This window comes from Peromyscus leucopus, chromosome 8b (genome assembly GCF_004664715.2).
Source record: "Peromyscus leucopus breed LL Stock chromosome 8b, UCI_PerLeu_2.1, whole genome shotgun sequence".
Taxonomy (NCBI): Eukaryota; Metazoa; Chordata; class Mammalia; order Rodentia; family Cricetidae; genus Peromyscus; species Peromyscus leucopus.
Genome location: NC_051086.1, coordinates 3,890,905 through 3,917,686, shown reverse-complemented (window position 1 = coordinate 3,917,686; position 26,782 = coordinate 3,890,905). Strand labels below are relative to the sequence as shown.

General features: G+C 45.5%; 1 protein-coding gene across 1 annotated transcript in view; it reads right to left on the bottom strand.

The window, feature by feature from the left end:
* The window catches only part of Dock2 (dedicator of cytokinesis 2), a 419,098-nt gene that overhangs the window by 62,486 nt on the left and 329,830 nt on the right, over window positions 1–26,782 (bottom strand). Inside the window, exons 30-32 of the mRNA XM_028894904.2 lie at window positions 17,327–17,405; window positions 11,192–11,292; window positions 11,043–11,101 (exon numbers count right to left, since the gene is read on the bottom strand). Of these exons, the coding sequence (XP_028750737.1) occupies window positions 11,043–11,101; window positions 11,192–11,292; window positions 17,327–17,405 (239 nt within the window). The remainder of the gene's footprint in view (window positions 1–11,042; window positions 11,102–11,191; window positions 11,293–17,326; window positions 17,406–26,782) is intronic.

The window sequence follows — 26,782 nt, the reverse complement described above, 5'->3', positions numbered from 1 at the left end:
TTCTTTTCAAACAACAGGAGGGTTTTCAGACTCGAAGTTGAGTGCAGCATCAGGCAGAAGGTAACTGGAGCTATCAGATAAGCCACTGGGCTGGGAACGGTGCTTATGCAACAAAGGCCTCTAGACTATCAGAGGGCGCCGGGATGATAGGGATATATTTAAAATGCTTTAAAATAAAGGATGGAGATGCTGCAGACAGGAATTTTTTAGATACTTTTGACCTGTTTTCTCTGAAGTCAGTCTGTTGAGATATTTGGGAGAAAGGGGAGAGAGGAGAAAGAGAGACGCTGATCTTTAAATACACCGTGATTACAATGGCGCTTAACATTGTTCCCAGAAGAAATTTTATCCCTTTATTGAAAAAAATTAGCACATTGGAATTTTTGTCTAAATAGCCAAGTGAGTGCATGGATTTGTATATCTTTATATACATAGGCACATAAACTCACAGAGAAACATTTGTAGCTAATTGAATAGAAACTCATTTGGAAGAAAAGAATTCTCATTCAAGAAACACACCTGCTGCTGTATGAGGGGAGGAAAGAGAGGAATTGGTTTGAGAATTTTTTAGATAATAGATGCTGGATACCACTGGGAAGAGGCCGCGAGGGAAATGTCAGGAAGTTAACTCCAGGTGTGGCAGTGTTGGATGCTGGGAGGGTCCTGCTAGAAATGGGAGTTCAGGGAACACCCACGTGTGTGGATGCAAAGGGACCCTGTGTGTTCTACCTGAACTGCCCATCTACTCAATGGCACTGCTCGTCATTCCTTCAGGGGAGACTGACAATTGAGCACAAAGGCTCTGAGATCACTAGGAAGATGAGCAAGGAGAGGAAGATAGGAAACCTGTGGGAATCTGTCTGAGAAGTAAGCTGGACAGGTTGCTGACCTCATGAGGCTAATACAGGACAGAGGGGGGCAGACTATAATAGCTCACTACATGCTGCCACAGACCCTGACTTATACATCGACAAAGGCAAGCTATGACGTCTTGGGTGTCAGAGTCTGGTAGACCTCCTGGGGACTTACAAATAAAGAAAACATGACTCTGTTCAAAGGGAGAAAAGTGAATGTAGAGCTGTCCATCCTTCCAACTTCAGCTTGGAAAACCATCCTAGCGGCGCTGAGAGGTGCCTGGTCCTGCTTCCCTCAGGCCTATGGAGTCTCTGAGGCCGACACCCGTGGTCAGGTCTCATTTCTTCTACTTCATGGCTTTGTGGTACTGATCATATCACTCAACCTCTCTGGACCTCCAGAATCCCCTGGTACAAGGCAGAAGCTTAAATGGGTGAATGGAAACACAGAAACACCGGGCTTGTCAGTGTCTGGGACCCGAGAGAACTCAGCAGCATTGATGCTGATTAAATATGGTAACATGGAAAGAGCAGGGAATCTTTTGGCCTCAACACTATATCGGGTTCTAGAAAGAGCAGAATGAAAACATAGCATACCACTACGTGAAAGCCATTGGGCCTTTTCATAGGAACTTATAGACTGCTCAGCTTTTTGTCTTATACTTTATTTCACTTATATTGCAAAGAATTAACCAGAGAAAGGATCTAGATGGATTTTCCTTCATTGCTGTGACACTCACAACCCTTCACACTGCTCTCAGGCCCATTGAATACTGTCTGGCCCACCTTCACAGGTGTGTGCAAAGCATTGCACTCGGCAGGCCATTTGCTGGAGGCCCTTTGTGCCCTGTCCATGCCTCATACCTGCCTTCCCTCCGTAGCCTGTCTTCTGCTTCTCCAGTATATCCTGCCTCTTCCACTTTGCCTTTCACACATGGCCTCAGCCTCGCTCCCCACTGGGAACCCCACCCCACATGTGCTCCTGGAGTAAACTCTTAGGCATTTTTTAGGGCCTTAAGGTTCATTCCAGATGCTGTGAACCATGTGCCTTTTAAACACTTGAGATATGGCTGTCCAGATGTAAATGTAGTCCGAGCATACAAAAATCTACCCAAGAATACATTTTTTTAAAACCATAAGAATGTTTTATCTTGATTATCTGTTAAAGTCATACTGGCTGGTGGCCATGTCAGAGGAGCAGCAGGTGGCAATTGAAGTTCAAAGTGTCAGCCCACCAGGAGGAAACTCTCCAATGGGTGAATCTCAGTCAGAGATTCACAGACCCCAGAATGCCTTTTGCTTCTGCTGTGCCTTTATATGTTTGCTGCTGATATCTTTCTCTGCTACATGGCATGGTGTGAATGGGTGTGGGGAGATCCCCACTGCCTGTAATGTAGTGTGTTTATCTCATAGAAACATCCCATTCTACTGGACATTTTTACCTGTGGATTATTATGAAGATGATTTCTTCCTAAGCTGTACCATCTAAATGATAATAGTAATGTTAGTTTAAATAGCGTTTTGATGATTGAAAATATAAACAAGGAAGTATCACACTGCTACAACACATGAGTTTCTATTGAGGAGCCAAATAGACTGTGGCTTAGGTTAATGATTAAGAAAAGCAATGAGTCCCAGTTAGCCCAGCTAGCTTAAAGTCTTTTAAACTTAAGGTTGGGAGATGTGCTCACAGGTTTCAAACTGCATCACAGCTGAAACAAAGCTTTGAAAATACCTAAAAGTTAGACCAAGACATTTTTGTCAAATAGCTTTAAGGCAGAAAAACCCAAGACGACTATCTTTTTTAGTTTTAGAAATTTCAGAAAGGCACACAGTTGAATGCAGAACTCTTTAAGGCCAGGGAACAAGAACAAAGCAGCCCAATTATTACTAGCTGGTGCACTTTCCTTGCTAGGTGATCAAAGGTGATGATTAATTTCTTGTGCTCATTTCTGCCCTCAATCTCCTGATATAAGATACTATTGATGAGTGGGTATGTACCCTAAAGATTTAAAGTAGAGCTGACTATAGCAGGAATCTTAAAAGTTCTTATTAATAAAATCAAACCTGAGCCAGGTATTGGGTGAACTAGAAGATCAGAGAACCAGAACAAGTCACAGCTACCTCACCTCACGGATCCTCAGCTGTGCTACTAGAAGCCTGAATGCTTAACCAGGCCTAATACTTAACCAGGCCAAATGCTTCTAGTTCCTGGTCCTCACGCCTTCTACCACCACTCCCTGGGATTAAAGGCTTGCTTTCTGGGATTAAAGGCGTGAGTCACCATGCTTGGCTGTATCCTTGAACACATGGATTTCTGCCTAGCTCTGCCTCCCAAGTGCTGGGATTAAAGGTGTGTGCTACCACTGCCTATCCTCTATGTTTAATATTGTGGCTGTTCTGTCTCTGACCCCAGATAAGTTTATTAGGGTGCACAATATTTCAGGGAACACAATACCACCACAGCTGACTGATTCTTCATATATAAAAATTTAGGTTTGTGAGTCCTTTAAGATTCCTTATAAGATTACCTTTCAAGATAAGTAATAAAGTAATTGGCCTTTTCTTTGTAACTGCAAAACTGTAGCCTTCCAGTAAAAGATCTGACTGAGAAGAATACCCTGCTTGCCCACACAGTTAATCTATAACAAGCTGCTTGGGTATGAATGTATATGATTTCTTAAGATAATTTGTTTTTCACTGTAATATGTAAAATGTTTAATCGTGTAAGGGATATGGAAAACATGCTGTTTTTTACTGTTTGTTTTGTATTCATTGTAATCATTCACTTGAAAAATAAAATGTAACTACACTGTAATTTTTATATTGTCTGAAAGATTTTGCTGGGGCATATAAGCTGTAGGGGGAAGAATAGAGATAGAGTAGGAGAGAGTTAAAATAGGCTAGAAGGAAAGCATCAAGAATGAGAGTTAAAATGAGTTAGAAGGAAGCATCAGGAATGAGAGCGTTAGAGGAGCTAGAAGGAAGCATCAAGAATAAAAATAAAATTAGAAGGAAACCATCAAGAATGAGAGAAGGAAATCACCAGGAAAATAAAGAATAGAGAATGCAAAAGAAGAATAAAGAAAAGGTCTGAGCCAGGTGGTGGTGGCACACACCTTTAATACCAGCACTTGGGAGGCAGAGCCAGGTGGATCTCTGTGAGTTTGAGGCCAGCCTGGTCTACAGAGCAAGATCCAGGACAGACTCCAAAGCTACACAGAGAAACCCTGTCTCGAAAAAAAAAAAAAAAAAAAAAAAAAAAAAAGAAGAAGAAAGAGAGAGAGAGAGAGAGAGAGAGAGAGAGAGAGAGAGAGAGAGAAGGTCTGAAGGAAACCATCAAGAGAGTGTGTGAGTGTCTTTTTCTCTAATGCCCTCAGATAAAAAAAAAAGTCTAGTATGTGCTGGCGCCATGGATCCCTTTCAAGCCCTGGGCCATCTGGAGGCTGGTCCCCTAGGCAGAGATACATACAACTTTGGAATATGAAGTTGAATAAAATAGAGACCATTCCTTGTTTAAGAGATTAAGTTTAGGATATTCAACTTCACACTAGTACTAAAGCAAAATACATTTCATACAAATTATCTTGAATTTTACTTTCATTTATCTTTTTTTCTCCAGTGCTGGAATTGAACCCGGGGCCTTGTGGATTCCAGGCAAGCATCCTACCTCTGAGCTACATCTCCAGCCCTGTATTTTGAATTCTGAATTTGGATCCTTTTTCTTTTCAGGCTAGTAATATGCAATCCAATCCTCTCTCTTGATGTCAGGCAGATGCAGAAATTTGCACACCCAGCAGCTCACCACTGTGAGGGAAAGCCACCAAAACTCAGTGTGCTGAGTTATTACGCTAGGTGAGGGGTTTGTGATGTATTTTCCACTTACAGTATTTTCAGCTTATGCTGAGTTTATTGGGATATAACTCCATCATAAAGAACATCTGTGCTTCTTTTAATTCTCTCTTTCTCCCTTTCTTTGTCTTTTAGGACAGGGTCTCCTACAGCCCATGCTGGCCTTGAACTCCCCATGTAGCTGAAGTTTAAATTAAACCCCTGATCTTCCTGTTTCCAGCTCCCAAGTGCTGGCATTATAGGCAAGTACCACCATACCCAGGCCTTTTTAATAGTCTGTTAATGTAGGTACTGCAGTATTTAAAACAAGACATGTAGCTCATATTCTATTTCAATAGGATGGGACTATAGAAAGAATAGCTTTTAGCTCATCCTTGTTGGGGTAACCCATGGCTCACTCACTTCACAGGGTCCTCATAGACTTTCTTTATGCCTCAAGTTTCTACTCTACAGTTATTTCATCTTTACAGACATTAATTAAATAATTGCAACCAATATTCTAATTCTCAGTGGTATGGGTGAGTCTATGAGGCCAGGCCTGTGTTGTTCGTCTGTTTTCAGTTTTAACCTCAGTCACATGACCTTAGAAGGTGCTTATACTGGATTCCTGTTATTGATGTGGTAAGTCACAACCAACTGATGACTTCAAACACATTCATTATCTCATACTCTTGGAGAATAGAAGTCTAGAATGGGTTTCACTGTACTAAAACACCAAGGTATGAACATACATGACTGAGGTCAGAAGTCCAAGGAAGAATCTATTTCCTTCCCCCTTCAGGCTCTTAGAGTCTCCTTCTATCCCTTGGTTTATGACCTCTCACCTTCATCCTTATTGGGCCTTCCTCAAATTTCTCTGGTTCTCATTCTCCTGCCAATCTCTACATATATAAGGAACCTTGTAATCATATTGGGCCCATCTGGATAATCCAAGATCCCCTCACCATAAGGATCCTTAATTTGATCATAATATTTGCATCATTTGCTATTTAAGGTATCAGCGTCCACAACTTCTGTTATTCTGTCCACCACAGTGCTCAGTGTTTGCCATTAAGTGTATAGATGTATGGATGGATGTCTCCTCTAACGCCACTCCGTATTTCTTCTGGGCAGCCTATCATCCAACTCTAAGAAGCATGTTTGCTTAAGCTGCTTTCCTGGATCACTTGCCTTGTTGTAGCTTTCCTTCAGCCCCGAGGTGGACCACTCACTCTCTGATGTTCTTTAGGAGACATTTCTCCCATGGTCTCTGGAGCTGTATCATTTCACTTTAAATAGCAATATTCTAAATTTCCACACCTAGACAGTAGGTCCTTCCTTATAGGGTCTGAATCATGCCTTACTTCCCCTCAACCTTCTCACTATTAGTCCACCTGGCTAATAAGGAGCTGTATAAAAAGAAACAGCCCGTCGTTCTCATGGGCTGGCCAGAACTGGTTGTCCCACACATGTGGTCAAGATGCCACAGTCTGTCTTTCCCATGATGACTGCTAACACATCAGTCCAACATTAAACCAAGGGGATGTGGGAAGGTTAAATGCAACGTCATTTTAACAAAATGAGCATTACCCCATGCCCAGCAGAAATCCAGTGTTAGAATACTATACCATTGGCAATGGTCCAGGACCCCAAAACACAAATGGCACAGACCCTTAAATGGCTGGGCTCCTAACAATATGTAGTCTTCCTCACCAAGAACTCCCATCACATGCTTCTTCTCCCAGACCAACATACATGCAAGCATGAACACATACATGCCTAGACTCTTCCCAGAAGAATGATTGTTAAATAACCTTCAAGCCTGAGATGAGCCTTGCAATTAGTTCTCTATAATCACATGGCTGCCACAGACTTTCCTACTAAGAAGAAGATACTGATGCTGAGTCTTATGGTTGCTGCTGGCATAACTAACACGCACAATGATTTACTCATTATCGGTATTCTCTGAAAAAGTTAGTTCACTATTTCATGTCATTTGAAAATGTAAATTATATGGAAAAAATACTCATAAGAACATTAGACTTGGGGTCCAAAGACAAATTCTTCTAACTGCAGCTCAAGGAACCATTTGTTGTTGACCTTGGGTGTGTCCTTCTGCTTCTGCAGACCTGTCAGAGCTACATGACCTGTAAGATCAGAGAGCCAAATTATCTGATTTATTAGTTAGAGGTGTAATTGAAAATCTGGCTACCAAGGCTAACCCAAAAGCTGATTTTCTTCCTTAACAAAACCTCAGAAGATGGTCAGCTCAGAGTTGTGAAATCTGAGAAGACAGAAAGAACTCAATGTCACCTCCAGCCTCAGCATATGACTTTTGTCCTCAAGGCACCAAGACAATTGCTGCCTCTCCAGCCATCATGTCATTTTCCAGAAAGAAAGAAGGGCAAAATAATGATGTGCTGTGCTCTTTGAGCCTCTCTCTCCCCTCTCTCCCTTTCCTCCACCCCCTTCTCTCTGTGAAGAAATACTTTGCTGAATACATACAAACATGTTTCCGCTGATTTTTTTGTGGGGCAGATCTGGGTCACACGACCACCATCTACTCCAAGACATTGTTAGCTGAGCAAATTGCAATCTGACAAAAACAAAAACAAAAACATTATCAGGATCCAGTCAGCTAGGAAGAGAAGAGCTACTGCATGGGCAATCAGCAAAGGCTGCTTCGGAGAGCTCAGCTATTCAATGAGCTGCCCTTTAAACCCATCATTAACTATGTAGTGGTCTCACTGCATCGGTCCCTAATGAACTCAGAGCTTGGTCCTGGTGTGGATTATCAAGCTAATCTCATTAGTGTGCTAACACCAGAATCCCACAGAGCAACAGGGAAGGATGTCAATGAGGCAGCCACTCATCCTCCCTGCCTGGGATTTCTGCTCTTATTCCTGCAAGAGACAAGGAAGGAGAAGGTAGCCGTGACAGTAATGAGTGGAAGCCTGGTGTGTGTGTGTGTGTGTGTGTGTGTGTGTGTGTGTGTGTGTGTGTGTGTGTGAAGGGAAGACCCCTTCAGAATGATGTACTTTCTTCTTCCTCAGAAGTCTGGCCAAGAGGTGAAGGGTGGCTCTTTTGGCAAAGTTTCCTTTGATTTTTTGTTTCCTGCAGTAGACATCATTTGTCTGAATAAGGGGCCATCTAAGGAAGGCCAATGCAGTGGTGCTGTCCTCGACCAGGTCTTTAGCAGGGTGGTGTGGGAATACAGCATTCAGATGACAATGTCAGAGGCCATCTCTAGCCCTCTTTGACACCTAGGGTGGCCTGGGCCTCTCTGTTCTTAAGTCTGCTCTTCAGCAAATGCCATCACCGAGGGCAGTCACAATCGATGGCTCTTTTCTTGCAACCTCCAGACAGGTCTTTTAATTGTGCTAATTCATTCTGCGGGCAGGTTTGAGGAGCAAAGAGCTCTGTGATGTGTCTGAGCAAGGCTTCCTGACAGTATGTGTGTTGGTTTTCCACCTCTAATTCCCTAAATGGTTGTGAATGAGCCCTTTCTCCTCTCTGAGCCTCAGTTTCCTCACTGGTAAAAATAAGGGTCAGATCATATAAATCTCCTTTCCAGCCATCCTCAGGGGTCTGTCCTGGGAGTCAGAAAGTCATTTATAACAGGCTTTGCACCCCTGCTCACTTTAATTACAATATTTCTACTTTTTAATCCCATTTACTTATTGAGCATGAATTCTTCTTTTTATTGGCCCTTAGCTAAAAATAAATGTTTGAAAAATGCTGGACAATATGATCTCTAAAGGGCCCTTCCAGCTCTGGTGTTCTGTGATTCTAAGCAGGTGGAATATTTGGTAACAGCTTTTCATTCATCAGCATAATTGGAAGTACAAGACTCCCTGCCAAAACATAATCTATATCTAAATAAAATCTTCTGTGTGCAAAACAGTGCAGTGAAGGATGTTCAGAGGGGAGCAGGCTGTGTGGAGCCGCTCACAACAAACAAAACAGAGCTCCTTGTTCTGTGATTCTGGCAGAGCCTGGGGTGTGGGGCTGGGAGCAGAGGCCCACCACAGCTTCAGCTAGTCTCTGTTGATACAAACAAAGTATGCAAACTGGGAAGCCATTCTTTCACTGGGAACACGCCACAGTTTGAAAACACTCAATTAATCATCATTGATATTCACACACACACACAGGAAAATGCCTTGAAAGAACTAAGGTATTGGCTTCTTTTGAAAAATCGGAAGATGTGGTAGTGATCAGCTTGCATTCTAGCCAGATAGCAAGCGGCTGGAGAGCTGCAGCCCCTGGTGGTGGCTTTCTGCTGAAGCATTCCAGCAGCACTTTGCTCCAGGCCCTCGTTTCTCCTTACACGTGTCTGCACTGACGTTGTCTCTCTTTTTCTTTTCTTTTCTTCTCTTTCTTATTGCAAAGCAGTGGTGTTAGGGTGAACACACAAAGTCACACATAGGCTCCAGTATTAAAGGCTTGGCTTCTAGCTGGTGTCAATTATTTCCTGGAGGAGAATAAAACTTTAAGAGGCAGGGAGGGTCTGGCTGGAAGAAGTAGGTCTGCGGCTGTATGTCATTGTACGGTAGGGGTGGGGTTATATTGTGCCACCCTCAAGGCCTTTCCACCAGGAGGTGAGGAGCCTCTGCTACACACTGGGCTGCTGCCGTGATGTTCACCACAGGCTCTGAATCCACAGAGCCGAGACTGGTGGACTGGAGCCTCTGAAACTCCACGTCAAGTCAAGGAATTCTCCCAGCTGTTCTCTTGGCTCTTTTGGTCGTTGTTCCCAAAAGCTACTAACACAAATGGAAAATGAGACAAAGTATTTCTGATAGCCCTCTCCTTATCCAAAGTAGCCAGACAAAGGGCACACTAAGAGGACATTCCCTAGGGGACAGGTCACAATAGCTGAAGAGGTTTGGAGAGCTGCAGCTGGGGAGAGTGCCACCAGCATCTTAGAGGATAGAGCCCAGAGTACCCCAAGATAGCCCCTACAGCCAAGGTTACCCTACTCCAAATGCTGGCAGAACCTGCACTGTAGAATCTCTCTGGGTTGTAGGGTCCACCCTACTTCACTTTTTCAGATTACTGCCTGGACCCCATTCTTCGGGCCTTAGTGGTGTATACTGGACTGAGCTTTTATGACAAAGGAGATAGCCCAGTTCGGTTCCATCTCACTGGACCACAGTAAGAACAGGAATAAGAATTCTGACATGTGTGTGCAGGCCTCCACAGCCATATTTACCCCAGTCTTTGCTCTTGCGACCTTCGTAGGCACCTTGTGAGACCGTGTTAGTTCCTTTACTTAAGACAAGGGATGTTAAATTCTCTTGCTTAAGGCTTGGTTGTACATGACTGGGCAAGGCCCCAAGCAGAGCTGTGACAATCTGTTCTGGGCCTAGGTCCTTCACTCTGCTTTAGGCTCTGTGAGCCGACTCGTGGCTTCCCTATCATCAAATGTATGGTCTTAACTGGGGTCTGATGTCACCAACAACCACAGAAACCAGACTGGTAATCTCTCTACTGTACTATACTCCTCCTATTAGAGGATAGACCTTACTCTAAAAGTTATCCAGAGCATCTGCTAAGGGCCAGCCCATATGAAGAGTTCTAGGGAAGTGGGAAACAAAGTCCAGGATGGCCATAGAGGTTAAAGCCAAAGGGCAAATCCCCTTAAAAATGCCCAGAGCAGAAAAATTGTACACAAGAGAGTCAAGGAGAAAGCCAAATACCAGAGATGGACTTGCTCACTCTTCATTGACTCATCCATCCTTCTTTCATGCAGAATTTGGTCCATAAGCAAGATTAATGGACCCCTGTGCTCATAGAATGAAAACCACACTCAGAGACTTCCAGTTGTCTGAGCTCAAGCAAGTAACTTTCCATTTCGAGTTTCCTGATCAGTAAGAGAAAGGAGGGGTGGTCCTAAAGGATGCAATGTGAAGTTTCTCTAGGGTCTCTTTAGTCCATGCCTCACTCAGAATGTCACTAAAGGTCCCTCTGCTTCCATCTCTCCCTTCACCATTAACCCCAAACCATCCTTGCAGCTCACTGTGACAAGGGGCAGCTTCTGGAGTCACTCCCCAGAGAATCCATTCTCCCACCCTGAAGGTTCCAAAGTATTTTATGGACCACATCACCCAAGAAGCAGGATGTAGACTAGCGACCGCCAATCAGCAGCAAGCATTCCTGTGACGCATGAGGACAGTTCCCACGGTAGCCCTGCCTCCTCCTCCCTCTTACAAATTCCTGTTTGACTTCCTAGGTCTGCAGGAACATCACACAGAAGCAGATTCACATATGCTGGGAAGGACAGGTTGGGGACTGGTCTTCAGGGAGGCACTGGAAGCATGCAGATACATCTTTCTGACAAGGGCGCCTACTCACCAAGCTTATACCACATATCACGAATGGAGAAGCCAATGAGCCGTCTCATGTCCCCATACCTAGAAGAAGCGAAAATGCCTGCTTCAAACCCCATTCCGGTGCATTTCATGAAGCCTCACCCCCTCAGAAAATCCAAGACTGCAACCTACTTATTCAGGATTTTGTTGTACTTAGCGTGCGTGAACTGCTCCAGCTGCAGAGAGTCCTGAGTGATAAAAGCCACTGCCAGATGAAAATAGTTGTTCCACAGCTGTAAAAGAAAGAGGAGAGCAGTCATGGAGAGGGTCTGGAAGAGGGGAAGCATATTAAACACTGTGTAATGTGAATAATTTATAAAGATGGCAGACGACAGAGGCAAGACCAGTTTAATTGTGTGCTCTGCAATTTTCTAACTGGCACAGACTCTGAAATTAGCATCCTGGCTGAAGCTAGGACAATGGATGGCTTTCTCTGGGCACTGGCCATGCCTTCCCCCCTCTGACAATGGGCTTGGTCGGGGAGGATTTCAGAGCTGGAATCTTGTCGCTGTGGTGCTTTTGTTGTTCTGGTTTTTGAAAGACAAATAACTCACCTCGATTGGTGAACTGGTTCCTGCCCTGAAATTATAGGTGTGTGAAAGATAAGGCGACTCAGGAAGTTAGAGCTTCACCGGTCTCCCTCCCTGATCAACCTGACAACTCTTAGGAGCCAGCCTGGAATCTGTTCTATCTTCTCCTCCGTTCAATGATCTTAAAGTCTGGTTCCAGGACCATCAGCAGCATCACACCTTTAGGGGCTGGGGAGTGAGGCCCAGAGACGTGTGTACCAAAAAGCATTTGGTGAGGGTGATTCAGGGGCTTTCTAAGGCTAGAATCCTGTCTCTACCAGCTTGTATGTTCTCAGCTGCTGTAAGTTTTCCAGGCATATGATCTGCTGCTGACTGTGAAGGAGACTCGTGGAATCCACTCCCCCAGCTGGTGGTGAGACAGAGCAGAACAAACTTTCAATACATACATATGGAAAGTATTCAGAAGGATGAGCATAGTGATGACAATATTGATATGGGCCACAGATCAGAAAGAAGAAGTTCCAGATTGGGTGTTACTGAGCCTCGGCAAATTCATCTGCAAAGTTGAGGTGACCTGGTACTCACTGCAGAGGGCTGCAACAGAGGCAGCATGAGACGATATGTTTACAGGGCGTGGACCACAGCAAGAGCTTGAAAGGATCTGTCGGTCTCACTGTGGTTCCCTGCTCATTATCCACGTGGATCTCTTTGTACCAATGCTGAGCCTAGCAACTTGGATGCTCACGGGAAAGTCTTTTAAGATGCCTGACTTGCCAAGACTTTGTACACTGTGTAGCAAAAGGACAGACCCAGCAGCAAGAGAGACTGCCCTGCAGTGGAATCGGTCACCTTTCATTCCAGCAGGCCCGTCACAGGCTGCAAATAGCCAACACTGCCAAGGTCATGACTGCTAACAGCCAGACCTTCCATAGGCCTAGGGGTCCAATTTCAGAGACTAGCAGGCCCGGGGGAGGGGGGGGCCGTTTTCCATGAGCTACACTGCTTTATGTCAAAGCAGGAAACTCTAAGAACCAGATGTGTCACATGACCACACACAACTATGTCACTGGTGGACATAAGGATAATGTAGATATTTTTAACTAACCAAAAAAAAAAACAAAAAACAAAAAACCTCTCTTTTATTGCTTCCTAGTATTCTTTCACCTTTAACCTTTCTCCTATGTGTAGACATGTAGCGTGGTCCTGCTTCTTTTCCTCCAGCAGTAGCACTGTATTAACCCTCTCGTTTAAACCTCTTGCTGCCTGAGAATCTCTCTCTGTGGTGTGCATTCCTAGGGCTAGAATCACAGAGCCACAGGACAGAGACAGGTACCACTGTTCGCTATTTGTTTTTGTGGATACTGCCAGGATGCTTTCCAGGGCTACAATCTAATTACCATCTCCACCTTCAGGAGCATGTTACCCTACCTGTCTGAGACTCGGTTCTTTCACCTGGAAAATGAGGATAATGGGCCCCAAAGGGTGCAGTTATAAGGACTAAATGAGGAAATCCTGCCCGGCAAACTCCCATGGACTCTTGCAATATAGGTTTAGACATCAATTCCTATAATAGCCTTCCCCAGTAATGGACACTAAAGCCGAACTGCTGGCATCCATCCTCATTACACCCTGTTCACGGCATTCATGACATATTTTAAACCAAGAAATTTACTTTCTATCTTCACTACTGAATGTAAAGGTCATAGAGACAAAGATTTCATTTTCTTGATCACCATGATATATATGATGTTTAGCTGTATGCCTGACCTAGCATGTATCACAGCAGTATTTGTGGAATGAGTTCATAGTGAATGGCCACACTTTATATGTATTCTTATCAATCCCCCTGAAAAGCTGGAGAGACGATACAGTGGTTAAGGGTACTGGCTGCTCTTGCAGAGGATCTGGGTTCAGTCCCCAGTATCCATATGGCAACATACTTTAAACTCCAGCTCCAGGGTATCTGGTGCCCTCTTCTGGCCTCTATGGGTACCACACACACACATATACATACCCACACACAGACACATACGTATACATAATTTCAAAAAATAATAAAAATCAAATCCCTCTGAGAAGTGATAAAACTTGTGTTTTTCTCCTCATTTAGACATCAAAAAACCGAGGGCCACAGGGAGGAAAATTGCTCCACCCTATTGGCAAACGCAGCATTGGGAGCCAAGTTGATCTCACCCCTGAGCTCTGTTGCTGTAAAAAGCTTTGAATTAAATTACCACATGATCATAGTACAAATTCACATGTTCCAATGAGAAGTTTGGATACATGTATACCACTAGGGCAATTAGTATACTCGTTACCCAAACTTCATAAATTCTTTGTGGTAAAAGTCTCTAGTCTAGTTACTTTAAGATATACATAGCTACCAACTGCGTAGTCTTTCTCCTGTGAAGGACACCAGAATGTACTCCTGCATCATGGCTATACCTTTGTGGGTACTGACCAACCTCTTCCATCTGTCCCCTCCCTAGCTTCTCATAATTATTATTCTACTTGCTACAAATTTGACTTTCATAGAATCTACACACAAATGAATTCACAAAGTGTGTGTCTTTCTGCACTTGGCTTATTTCACTTAACATAGTGTTCTTGAGGTCTATTTAAGCTAAGGCAAAAGACAGGGTTTTGTTTTCTATGGCTGAATAGTATTCCATTGTGTATAAGACATTTCCTTCATGCATGGCTCTGCTGATGGACATGTAGACTTGATACCATGTCCACAGCATGACAATGAACATAGGAATGAATAATGTCCCCTTGGCACTGATTTCCTTTTGTGTCTATGCTTAGTAGTGGAATTACAGAACTCCATGATGAAGTAGCCTGGACCCTCAGCACAAGTCTCTGCAAGGTTAATTTATATCTTCTTCCGGTCTCTGTGACCTTACAAACAGCCATGAGCAGCAGTTCCAGCATCCAGAGGGCACCACTGATCTTAGCTCCCAGCAGAAATCATCATTTCTATAATGCCCGGGCCTTGGCACCTATGGAGTGGGCCTGTGGAACTGTTGGCCTTTTGCCCTTTGAATCACAAAACCACCACTCAGAGGAGAGGTTGGGGCCAATCTCCTTTCCCCTGTCCCTGCTCTGCACAGAGGTGGTTCCTGCTGGTATCACATGCATAATACATGAGCCCACAAGAAGGAGCCCAGGGTGTTCCAGGCAGGATACAGAAAACAAATCCATTCTCACAAGGGGGAGGAAAAGTTAGGGGGAAAAGAAAAAGAGAAGACTGAAAAATGACCCAGTTTTGGGGGGTACTTTTCACTGAATATCTGTGGAAGCCTCATTAGAAAAGAATTATTTGATTCTGTGTTCCTAGCTCTTTGCCATGGTTTACAGAATCCTGTGGGTGTGACAGCCGCGGGCTATGTTGTGTGATCAAAAAGCTGCTTCCCTGCTGGCTTGCCTGTCAAGAACTGACCTGAGTTCCTGATGCTTTTAAGGTCACTACAGATTACCACCACCACCACTGCCACCGCCACCGCCATTACCATCACGATCACCATCACCACCACAATCACCATTATCATCACCACCAGCACTATGATCATCACCATCATCAAAATGATGCTAACAAGGTAGCATTCATTAAATGGCTCTTACATTGCCAGCACCATTCTAAGTGTGTTACATGAACCAATTCTCCTACCCCTTAGAGCTGTCCACAGAAATAGCCCCTAATGGCATCTTCTTTTAACGCTGAAGAAACCAAGGCACAGAGCTGAAATGCTTTACCTAAAACCACACGATTTGGAAGTTTAACATTTGCATATTTGGGATATCCATTTCCTAGGTATCTTTCGTATGTCGTTTTTCTTTCAGGAAAGTTGTATGAAACCTAAACAAATGGCATAGAGGACTGGAGCTCATCCTGTTGTGGGAGAGTGCCTCTTTAAGACCATGGAGGAGAGAGGCAGTCAGACCAGCAGGTCCTGAGGCTGGAATTGCCGACACCAGGGGCAAATGACAAAACAGTTGGCTTTTTTATGGTCACATACTGCCTCTCTGGCCCCCAGGTATGTTGTTCCAAGCTGTCCCACCAAACACAATGGCAATATCCACTTCTCTGAACAGGCTTGTAAGTGGAAGCTGTGGGCATCTGTGCTACATTTTAAGGGAAATAAAACCTTTCTCTTGATTCTAAACAGCCAGAGTGATGTGTTTTGTTGCTCTGTGAAAGATGCATCATCCAGAGAGAAACCCTCACCCAAGACCGTAGTAACACCCTGAATCTAGAGTGTAGCCATGGTTCCACATGGAAGCCTCTCGGCCACTACAGGTTCTAGTCCCAAATGCGTTGACTTCAGGCTCTCTGTGCATGGCTTTTGGGTCTCACTCCTGCGACTTCAGAGAGGACACTCTCTGGCAGCAGTCTCGAAATGGCAGGGCAGCTGAATGGCCCTTGGAGTGATTTCTTCTGAGCTGCTACATAAACTGTGGGAAGATGGCAGCTGGTCTTCTTATCATGAACATTGGTCACCTCAGTTCCCTGATCTGAGCAAGGTCATGGGAGAGAGCAAGAACCTCGTTCAAAGAGGACCATTATCCTTTCAGCCCAGCAAAGGTATCTCATCCCATCTTCCCAGCTGGGTGCATGGCACAGGTCTCAGGCCAGATGCCACCTCCCCCAGGGGACACACTGTACACCAGGCACAGGGCACAGAGTGGCTATGAATACAAGACTGAAAGTCTCATTTTACCAGAAGGAGGAACGAAACATGCCCGGAAGCAGAGGAGCAAGAGCAATGATTTCAAAGGGCAGTCAGTGCCACAAAGAAGCATCCGGAGGCCCAGACGCAACCTCATGACTGCAGGCTCATGGGACAAACCTCAGAAAGGAGCCAGACAGGGCAGGCTCTGTAAGGAGCAACTATTCCAACAGCAGCTGACTGGTAAGCTTTCCCAGCATGTTCCTGGGCTGGGAAAGCCTCCTGAAGTGAGAGGGCAGCTGGCATTTTACGGATGTATCACTCAGGTGGGATGACATCTTTGCCTGAGCCGATGAGTTAGAGAGGCCAGTGTGAGGGAAACACAGCCTCTCAGATGAGCAGGCAGGAAGTAGCGTGGCCCTGAGTGGCTTTACTGGGTGACTTCTGTTCCCGTAGACTCTGCTACCAGAGTCTACCGGAACAGAGGCTCTAAGGTTGAAGACTTCCCTGGAGGGTTTTGTGGGGTTGGGGGTGGGGTTTCTTCTCTCTCACTCCTGCAGAAATGCATGGGCAGTAGTACAGACTTTCCCATCAGGCTTTGAAGAGCATGTTCCTTGTGGGACATTACTCTACTTACCTCAGGGACATTCTTATCATCCCCTGAATGTCTCAGAGGCCCTGAGTCTTGGCTGAGGAAGCACATCAAAATGACTTTTAGAGGAATTGAGAAGTCACAGAGATGTACTTGAAAGCTTTACTGTAAATCATACTTCAGTGTCTGTGACTGGCTGTTTCTAGGCGCCAGTGAACAAAACAGTAAGAAAACGTTACATTTGAAAGGTGGCACCTGCTGGACAGTGAGTAAATGAGAGCCTCTATTATGGGAGGTCACATTTGCATGTGTGTCCCTGTCAAAGCTTCAGAGCGTCTCCTCCTCCCTCCCTGCTTCCCTTCTGCACATCTCCAGAGACCTCTGCAAGGCTTCTGTGTGCTTGCAGGTGGCTGATGGTGTAATCAGCTTGATGATGCCAGGATGGCCCTGAGCATCTCCAACACTTCACACTCACCTGGAACTCAAAGCTTGTGTGTTCTAGAAACTTCTGGTTCATGGTTTCTGCAAACTTGTTGATAGCTCTCAAGAAGACCCTAGAAGAGGAAACAAGGTTACTGGAGCATCTTCTCTCTCTTCTCTTCATGACAGACTAAAATCTCCTCACCTTCTCCCAGGGCAAGGTTGGTCCTCAGATGGGGACTAATGCAGGTCAGCACAAGCGTTGCAGTTGCCTTGCTAAAATTCAAGAACTATCTGTTTGACTTTTTAGGAGTTTGTGTTGTCTTACATTCAAACTCTTAAAAGTTTATGGCTGAACAATCCATGCCATCCAGAAATGATATAAAGATCACTCCTTCCCCAAACAACAGACAGCATTCCATGGGATCCCCTCACCTAGAGAAGGCTGCCACCAACATGTGGGTGAACATCATTTCAAAGGTCTCATGGAAGTGTCTATACAAGTGATATTTTAAGGATGTCATTTTGATAAATAGTGTTACACAGTGAATGCAATTTCATAGCTTGCCTAGTTGACTCAATAATAAATCCTGTGCTCCTTTCACACCAATGAGTGCAGCCGCACGTCATCGTTTTTAATCACCAAAGAGCATCCCACTCTTTGGCTGCATCACAGTTTATTTAATCAGTTTCTTATTGATGGGCCATTTTGTGGTTTCTTGGATTTTTTTCCCCTAATAGACAATGTTCCTATGATCACTCTTCCATGCACCTCACACTCCTTCAAGCGCCTCTTTCTAGTCCTCCGTCCAAGACCCAGTGCCAGTCAAATATCATCCGCATTTCACGTCTTGGTACCTGCTGTAAAAGTACACTCTCTCCATCTCCCTAATCACCTGGTTCTCTCCCTCCTTCCCCACTGACTGATCCTACAGCCTCCCTTCTCTTGCCCTGCCATTCTCAGGGACATCTGGGCCTGTGGAACAACCCCAGCCCCATCGCTGACCTCCATGACTCTCCACTGCCCGTGGACCAGCCAAGCTCTCTCTCTACACTCATTGGTCTTCATGCTTTGGCCCTGACCTTTCTTCCTATGCTTACATTTCACTATTACCCTGTGAATCAGGTCACTGCCTGAGTGACATGTTTTCATTTTACAGCCTGTCCCAATTCTTCTAAGTTAAAATTATGCTTTTCTGGTATATACTTGAGGGTGTCCTGTCCAACCTCTGGACATCGTGATGTGATTTCATCATCTATAAATGTGCTGGGACACATTCATTGCTATCCTGGGACATATGAAGCTCAGGCAGGGCTGCAGGTCAAAAACACCCAGAATGCACTACTCCTTAAAACCTTTGACCATTCTCTTGTGCATAGATCACTGCCCACTTTCTCACTCTCTGGGGGCACTTTGTGTGCTCTTCCTACCACACTTGACATCTTAGATGTCTCCACGACAGCCAAACTTCTGTTTCAGGCCATGGGTCAACCCCAAGGCGGGGCCCTGAGCATGCTCCTTGCAGCTTCATCTGCAGCGCCCTATGTGATCCCGGAGGACCATCTGAATGGCCCAGTGTCTGTTTCCTCCATCACATCACACTTCCCTAGGGATTAGGAACATCTCATGCTTACATGCTTGCTTTCCCAGTGTGTATCTTCATCCTAGGCCTCTCATGAGCCCCGGCTCTCTGCTTTTGACAGAGCTAACTCTCACGGACCTCCTGCCCCACTCCCACTTCTGGACAGTTTTCCCATGGAAGTGAAGAACACTCTCCCAGCCCCCACCCCCCGGCCCCTTGCACTTGCTCCCGGAAGAGGAACGAGACTCAGCCCTGATAACATTGGCTTTGGCTTTGTCTCCTACCCAACACTCTGCCTCTCTGGGCACATCCTCAGCATTGCTTTCAGAACAGATCTAGAGCCACCTACTCCATTCACCCCCTGCTCCAGATGGGGACAAAGCCATAATCATTACTCTTCTGGAGGTTTACAGCTGCCTTCCAACTGAGATGTGGCCAAGGATCCTTTGTGTGCCTACGCTTGTGACTGTGCCTTCTTTTCTCAGGACTGCAGACTGATCTCAGACCCTCATGCATTCTGGGCAAACACTCTGCCACCTTGGTCCCACCATCTTTGATGAGCAGCAGGCAATCAATATCTCCTTGTGCCCTGAATGGCCGGTTCTGGCAAATACCTACAGCCTGCCTGAGGCAACAGAGGAGGCCAATACAGGAAGTGCTGATGAGTGTGGGTAATAATTTGAGCTCCATTCTGCTTAGGAGCCCCTAAGAGACCTTAAACAACACATCTGCACGTCAGAAGTGTCCCCTCCTACGAGACAAGTAAGCTGGGCTACTGATACCACTCTCATTGTCCCTCCGCGGTGAGAAGTTGTTCCTGGGTCGGTCACTCATTCCAAGGGACCAGTGCATTCACACACACCCCTCAGGCAGATAGATGTGCTGAGCACCCTGAAGCCAGAGAAATTCCAGAAAATAAAAGAGGACGCTCACAGGACGTAGGGGACTGTGCATAAAAACTGGTGCTATATTTTGCCTGGGTTGTTGAACATGAGGAATACTCGAGTATTTGCCTCGTGGGGCCCTGCTTGTCAATTGGGCTGTGTCAGCAATTCGTTAAATACTTAACATGTTGTTTGCCAGGGGGAAAGGCAGCATATCCCTGTGTTGGAATCACAGAATTTGGAACATGCACACACCCCTAAATGTTATTTCTGACTTTGCCACTTTCCAGCTCTGTGGATTTGGGTCATGTTCTATCCTTCTGAAGTCTCCAGTTCCTCTCTACTGCACAGTGGTGAGGAAACCATTCCCTGGAGTTGCTGCAGGGAATGATGGGTAAGTACCCAGTGAGCACCCAACCCAGAGCCTGGAGCTACACAGTGGTCATGAGAGCTTTGAATCCTTCCAGTTGCCCAGTTCTCCTTCTAAAACCAGGCACAAATAGTTGAAAAGACAATGCAAACAAGGAATATCCAGCAACCAGGTTTGAGCCAGGTAGGACCACACAGCAACAGAAATGGAAAATCCCACAAAATCCACCACCCTGTCAGGCTGTCAAAGAGCAGGATTTCTTTGGTTCTGCTTTTTTGCCATTTGCTAAGATGCCTTTGAAACAACATCTATATTTTCTCCTTAAAGATTAGTTATCTGATTCTCTAGATGGAAGTGCATTGAGTGGCTGTCATATTGTGTATAAACATCTCAGGAGCTGAAATGTGATACCCAAATGAGGGCTTTCTACGTTCCTGCTGGCAACAAAGCTATCAGTAACTCCAGAATAGACACTATGTAGGTTGTCAGTTTAAACCTGTCTGGGGTGCCCAGAAGCTAGACTAGTGACTGGAGACTGATCAGCCATGTGCTGGTGGTGGCGAGAGTCAGGTGTATCCCCTCCCCCTGGCTTCTCTGATAGCCACAAGCTGAATGTAAAAATCCCACTTAACTCTTGAGTTGTATTTAAGATAGGAAGCATAAGGCTTTTTTCTTCTTTAAAAATTGTTCTGAAGTGGGTAGAAATAAAAACACACTCAACTCTCTGTTGTCCTTAGCAAGAAGCACAAGTTGTTTAAAGCAAGGTTCATTTTCAAATTTCAGCAGAACACCTCTTATCCATGGTGTGTTAGCAGGCTGCATGGTATCCAGGGTGTCCTCTCTGCACCAGGCTCAGTGCATGGAGCTATTGCAAGGACAGCAGTGAGCTTTGCCTGGTCAACTCCCATCCTTCTGAGCTACAACCTTGACCTCCCCAGAATCTCTCACTGGCATCATCTACAAGAGGAGCCAAGTGTGAAGACACAACAAGAGGCAATTTAGAGTCCAGGGCCTCTGCACACGGAGGTCAAATGTCAGGCACTCTTCTCCCGAGTCTAAGCTGGTTGCCACCACATCCAGCAATGGGGGAATCTGAGGCTGGAAGTACTTTGATGTGACAGCACAGCGCCACCCCACGGTAACAAGTTGTATGACATGAATAAAAGCAGAAAAGAGAGTGAGGATCCTCCTCTGTAGAGAACCATCCAAGGGAGCAGCGGACTTCTGTGACTCCCACTCTCCTTTGCCCTGTGGTTCATGGGGTATAGCTGGTTCTATTGGTCAAAACTTAAGGATGGACGTAATAGATACGCCGAGGGGGTGGAGCTCTTATGCTTCCCCTGAGCCTGCCGTGCAGCATGTTCCCAGGATCCTTAAGCTGCTCCTATCACAGTGCCTCAAAGTTCATGCACCAAGAGGTTAAAGCAGTGGTTCTCAGCCTTCTTAATGCTGCGACCCTTTAATATAATTCCTCATATTATGGTGACCCCCAACCATATAATTACTTTGTTGCTACTTCATAACTGTAATTTTGCTACTGTTATGAATCATAATGTAAATATCTGATATGTGACCCCCAAAGGGTTTGCAACCCACAGGTTGAGAACCACTGGGTTAGGGAGAGGTAGTACATCCCAGCTCGTCAGGGCACAGCTCACCTAAAGTGTCTTCAGCGCCAGGGATGTAGCAGGCTCACCAAATCTGGATTCTTTTAGCCAATTGCACTTCAAGATTAGATGTACTGTGTGGAGTAAAGAAACCATGGACCAGCGAGAAGGCTCAGCAGATAGAGGTGTTTGCCATTAAGCCTGCCAAACTGAGTTTGGTCCCTAGAACCTGTATGGTGGAAGGAGAGAACTGATTCCCTCAGGTTGTGCTCTGTTCTCTGTCCTCCACAATGCACCATGGCACGTGCCGACTGGTGCATATACACGTGTGTGCACACGCATGTACATACACACACTCACACACACATTAAAATAAAATGAGAACACATCTTCTGCCTCTGTCTTCCTCTCCCCTGTTCTTTTCTAGTTGAGGTGTATCGCAGGAGGTGGGGACTCTGAGAAGGAATACTCACTGTAGCCTGGGGTAGGCAGCAGGAGGGGGGGCGGGTACCAGCAATTTGCTGTCACACAATGGAAGTGCTAAGCGGTGTCTGCTCAACTTCCTAGAGCCGCCTGCTCTGACCCAACTGGGCACCTATTATGTGCTTGACACTCTATCTTGAAATGCACCACTGAAAAAGATAGTCAAGGTCCAGCCTGTGTCTGCCTCTTCTGCACAGAATTCTAGATGAATCCTGACCACAGGGATAAAAACAATAGCTATACAGTTCTTGCTATGTGCCAACTCTGTGCCAATTACTTTATGCCAGTTAGCCTTTCATTTTAGCCGCATAAACCCCACAATCCTCTGTGGTGGGGATTAATCCCATTTTACAGTGAGGAAAACTGAGTCCAGAGCAGCTAAGTGACTTCCCCAAAGACAATAACTATCTAATGAAGGGCACAGGATTTGAACCCAGGAAGTCATTAGCCTGTATGCCTCCATGCTGTCTCTGGATTCTGCTCTCATGAGGGTCACTGCAGGACTTGGACATGTTTCTGCTCAAACTTACGGTTTCCCTTCCTAGAAGGAAGCCTTCAGGATCACAGCCTGAACGGATCCGTGCCCTCCCTAGAGCCTTAGACACTCAATAAACGTTGATTGACTGCTCTAAGAGAAGCTGTAGAAACGTGTTTAAATCCCTAACCCCCTTGAAGTGCTATGATTCCAGACTGAGGCACAGACACAAGAGAGGGAAGAGAGGTTTCCTGGCATAATTGTGTTAATTTACAACATTAAGAAGAACTTGATCATTTAAAATGTAAACATGTCATGTAAATCAGAGCATGCTGAAGGCTGCATCTTACCAAAAGGAAAAATGCTCCACCAGAAAGTGTGTCTTACAGTAGAGATGTCATCACCTGCACGTACACGAACAGCACACCCCTGGGGGAGACATCCAAAGCTGGACAGCACCCTCCCTCCACCCCCAAACAGAAGCACAGGTAATAGACAACTGATTCACACACGCAAGCCTAAATCAGAGGTAGTAATAGATTAACCACAGTGACACAGATAATGAAGGGCGAGAGATAGCGATCAAGGGAAGGAGAAAGGATTAGAGGGAGGGAAATAGGGAAAGCAAGTTAATTAGTTACAATGCCCAGGCTGACTTAGGGATTGGCTCATTATGTAACTGGGTTGTTTCTTTCTGGGGAAGAGGAAATAGTATCGCAGGTGAGTGCCCCACTAGGCTAAATCATGGTGCAGCTTCTGTTAGCGTATATTCTGCAAAGTAGCTGCATGACCTTGGCAGGCTGTCTCCCCTTCGGGCTGCTGTCTGGATGTCTGTTCAAAGCTCTTCAGATAAATGTCTCTGGTACACAAGGTGAAGAAACCCGGCTTCAGAACTTGGCTCGGGTCGAATGTCTTCGCTCTCTTTCACTGGCATTGCAGCGATGAGTAAGTCAGCTTTGTCGCTGATGAAATGCAGATGGTTGTGGTCCTACCTCATAAGGTTGTTGTGAGAAGAGGGGGAGCTAATGCCTGCAAAGCATTTATAACAGTACACTGATCTAGGTGCTTAATATCAGCTATGAAATTGCACACAAAATGCAGATGTCATGAGCAACCCTCAAGAGCTCCATAAATGGAGACATCCTTGTAGCCAGAATATGAAAGAAATCTATAGACTAAGCTGTTCTAATGCAAGAACAGCCATTGTTAGAGGGAGGTGACATCAGCAGCCCAAGGCCAAGTTGTCATCACTTAGTGATGCCAACATCTGCTTACTGAGGTCTGACTTGTTATCCGGTGTGGTGCTTCGGAACAACTCCATCCTCCCCAAAAGAGAAACATAAAGCCCTGTAAAATGGACCATGGTTATCCTCTCTCCACAGATTAGGAAGCCAGCACTCCAGGAGGATGAATGAATTCTGGGAAAGGGAGGGCAGCCATGCAGGCCTGGAATCCCAGGACTTGAGAGGTTGAGGCAGGAAGACCAGAAATTCAAAATCATCTTCTTTAACTGTCTTTAACTATCTTTAACTAACTTCTTTAACTTCTTTAACTATCATCTGCATAGTGAGTTCAAGGCCAACCTGGGCTACATGAAGACCATGTCGTACCCTCGAGCCTGAGTTTATAAGACACTGAAATGTCAAGGCATGCATTTCACTGCCCAGAGCCATAACTGTTTTTATTTAGGAGGCAACTCCACTTTCTTCAGTTCCTTGGGTTCCATTCTAATTTTCTCATTCATTTTAATGGTCAACTCGACACAGTGTAGAATCGGGTGGGAAGAGAGTCTCAGTGACAGACTGTCTAGGTCAGGTTTGCCTGTGGGCAGATTCCTGAGGGATCTCTTCATTGGCTTGAGGTGAGAAGACTCACCCTGAACGTGAGTGGCCCCATTCTCTGGGCTGGGTGTTCTAGACAGTCTGAGAGTTCAGGAAAGCCAGCTAGGCACAGACATACACACATTCATTTCCTGTCTGCTATTGACTAGTTGTAGTGAGCTGCTCAGAGTCCCTGCCTTGACTTCCCTCCAGTAACAGACTGGGCACAGGAATTTGAAGCCTCATACAAATTCTTTCTCCCTGAAAGTTGCTTTTGTGAGGATATTTAATCACAGCCTCTGGAATGAAACCAGGGGACGTAATGGCTCCACTGCCTGTCCCAACACCTGCTCACACAGATCACCAAGTACTTCTCCCAGAATGCGTGGTACAAGCTCCAAAGGGGAAACTTTGCCTGGTGAACTCCACTCCTGGCCTTGTATTAGCTCAAGTCATCTGCTCCCCTTTCTGCCAGTAATCTGTTCCTCCTACTTACAGCAATTCTAGAGATTTCTTTGGAGAACTACCTTCTCTGTTACTTTCCTGGCTGCCTGTTGTTTGGATAGGATTGGCCACACTACCTCCAGTTCAGAAGGCGGATCGTAAGATCAAAGCTTGACTTAACAATGTCTTTCATTTCTCTGCCATAGGTAACCTAAACCAGACTTTGAAGGTTGGCCTTGGAAATTACACTATTACACTGCACTGAATGAAAAAAAAAAAAAAAAAAAAAAGCTTCTCTTGGAAGATTCGTAGAGAGGGCTCAGCACTTCAGAGCATTAGCTGCTCTTGCAGAACTCTGGTTCCATTCTCAGCCCCCACACAGAAGCTCACGGTTGACCATAATTCCAGTTCCAGGGACCTGATACTCTCTTCTGATGCCCACGGGCATCAGGCACTCAAGTGGCTCACCGGCATACATGCAGGCAAAACGTGCATATGCATAATAAAATGAAATGGTACAGTTGTGACTGCAGAGTGCATTTTCACCCCTCTAAAGGGAGTGTGTCTGTTTGAGAATGAAGCCAACAGAGACAAGATTGAGGGAGAGGCATCGATTTCTTCTGTCATGATCTGAACACCTGGATACAGCCAAGCATGAAACCAGATCTCTGAGCTTTTCAAATTATCTGAACCAGTACGTTTTTTTACTTTCAAAAGTCCAGGTTCCTTTAAAAATCCCAGTCAGGAAGTTCTTTGTGGACACAGAATATCAGTGTACGTGTTCATGAATGTCACGTCATGCTCTGTACTAGGACTAGATACACAGAGTCAAGTTGCCCACGAAGTTTGCTCTTGAAACGTTGGTTCATTGTGTAGAGACTGAGCAGTCCTGTGGCAAATCAGTTACAGGCCCTGAGGCCAGCAGCTAACTGGACATATGAACTAACGCTGAAGGGGAAGCAGGCTTTCCTGCCATGAGGGGGCCACTGGGTTCGGAATTTTCACAGTGATCTCACGGGGAGTCTAGTCTGGAGGAGGACAAGGGATGAGGCAGAGCCATGGCTTATAGAAAAATATATGAGTGTAGAGAGTAAGCAGCTGGAGAAGCTGGACCTATCCAAAATGCAAATGGCTCCTGTACTATCTCTTGGATGCTTCGTATAGTTCGACAGACTTTCTGTTCATCTTCTGGCACACGGTGAAGGGCTGTGTGTAGCATAGCCAGCAGCCCCTACCTCATCCAAGATGCCTCACCATTGGCATCTGAGCAGCCACACAACTTACAGAGCCAGTGCAAGATGAAAGTGGGGGTCCCATTGTCTAAAACTTACTGTGAGTCGAGAGGTGGTAGCGCATGAGCACTAAACCAAGCCTGGGGCCCTTCCAAGTGTGAGGGTCTACGTATCTACACAGGGCTCATGATCAGGAAGCTGGTAGGACACAGGGCCAGGGAGGAGTCTACTTCTGACCCACAATGCACCTGGGAGAATCATCACTGGCATGTTAGTCACTTAGAACCAGCTTCCGCCTGTGAGATGTGAACCATCTGGGGTTAGCCCAGGCCAGCGATGGGATACACCCCGGCACTGTGCTTCTGAGAGAGCTCCCTCTCTCTACAGTAAGCAGAGGTGTCAAGACAGATGGCCCCTTCTGCCTTGACAAATCTCTCCTCCCCAACTGAAGTCCTAAAGCTAGTCCGAGTGTACTGTAGCCAGGTGTCTCTCACACGGTGGGTACTTGGACATCCAGGGAATGGAAGAACAATTTTCCAGAGATCAGTAGGCATTGCAATCAGCTCTTGCAATCATGCAGAAGACAGATCTTCTCAGACTTTATCCAATGACA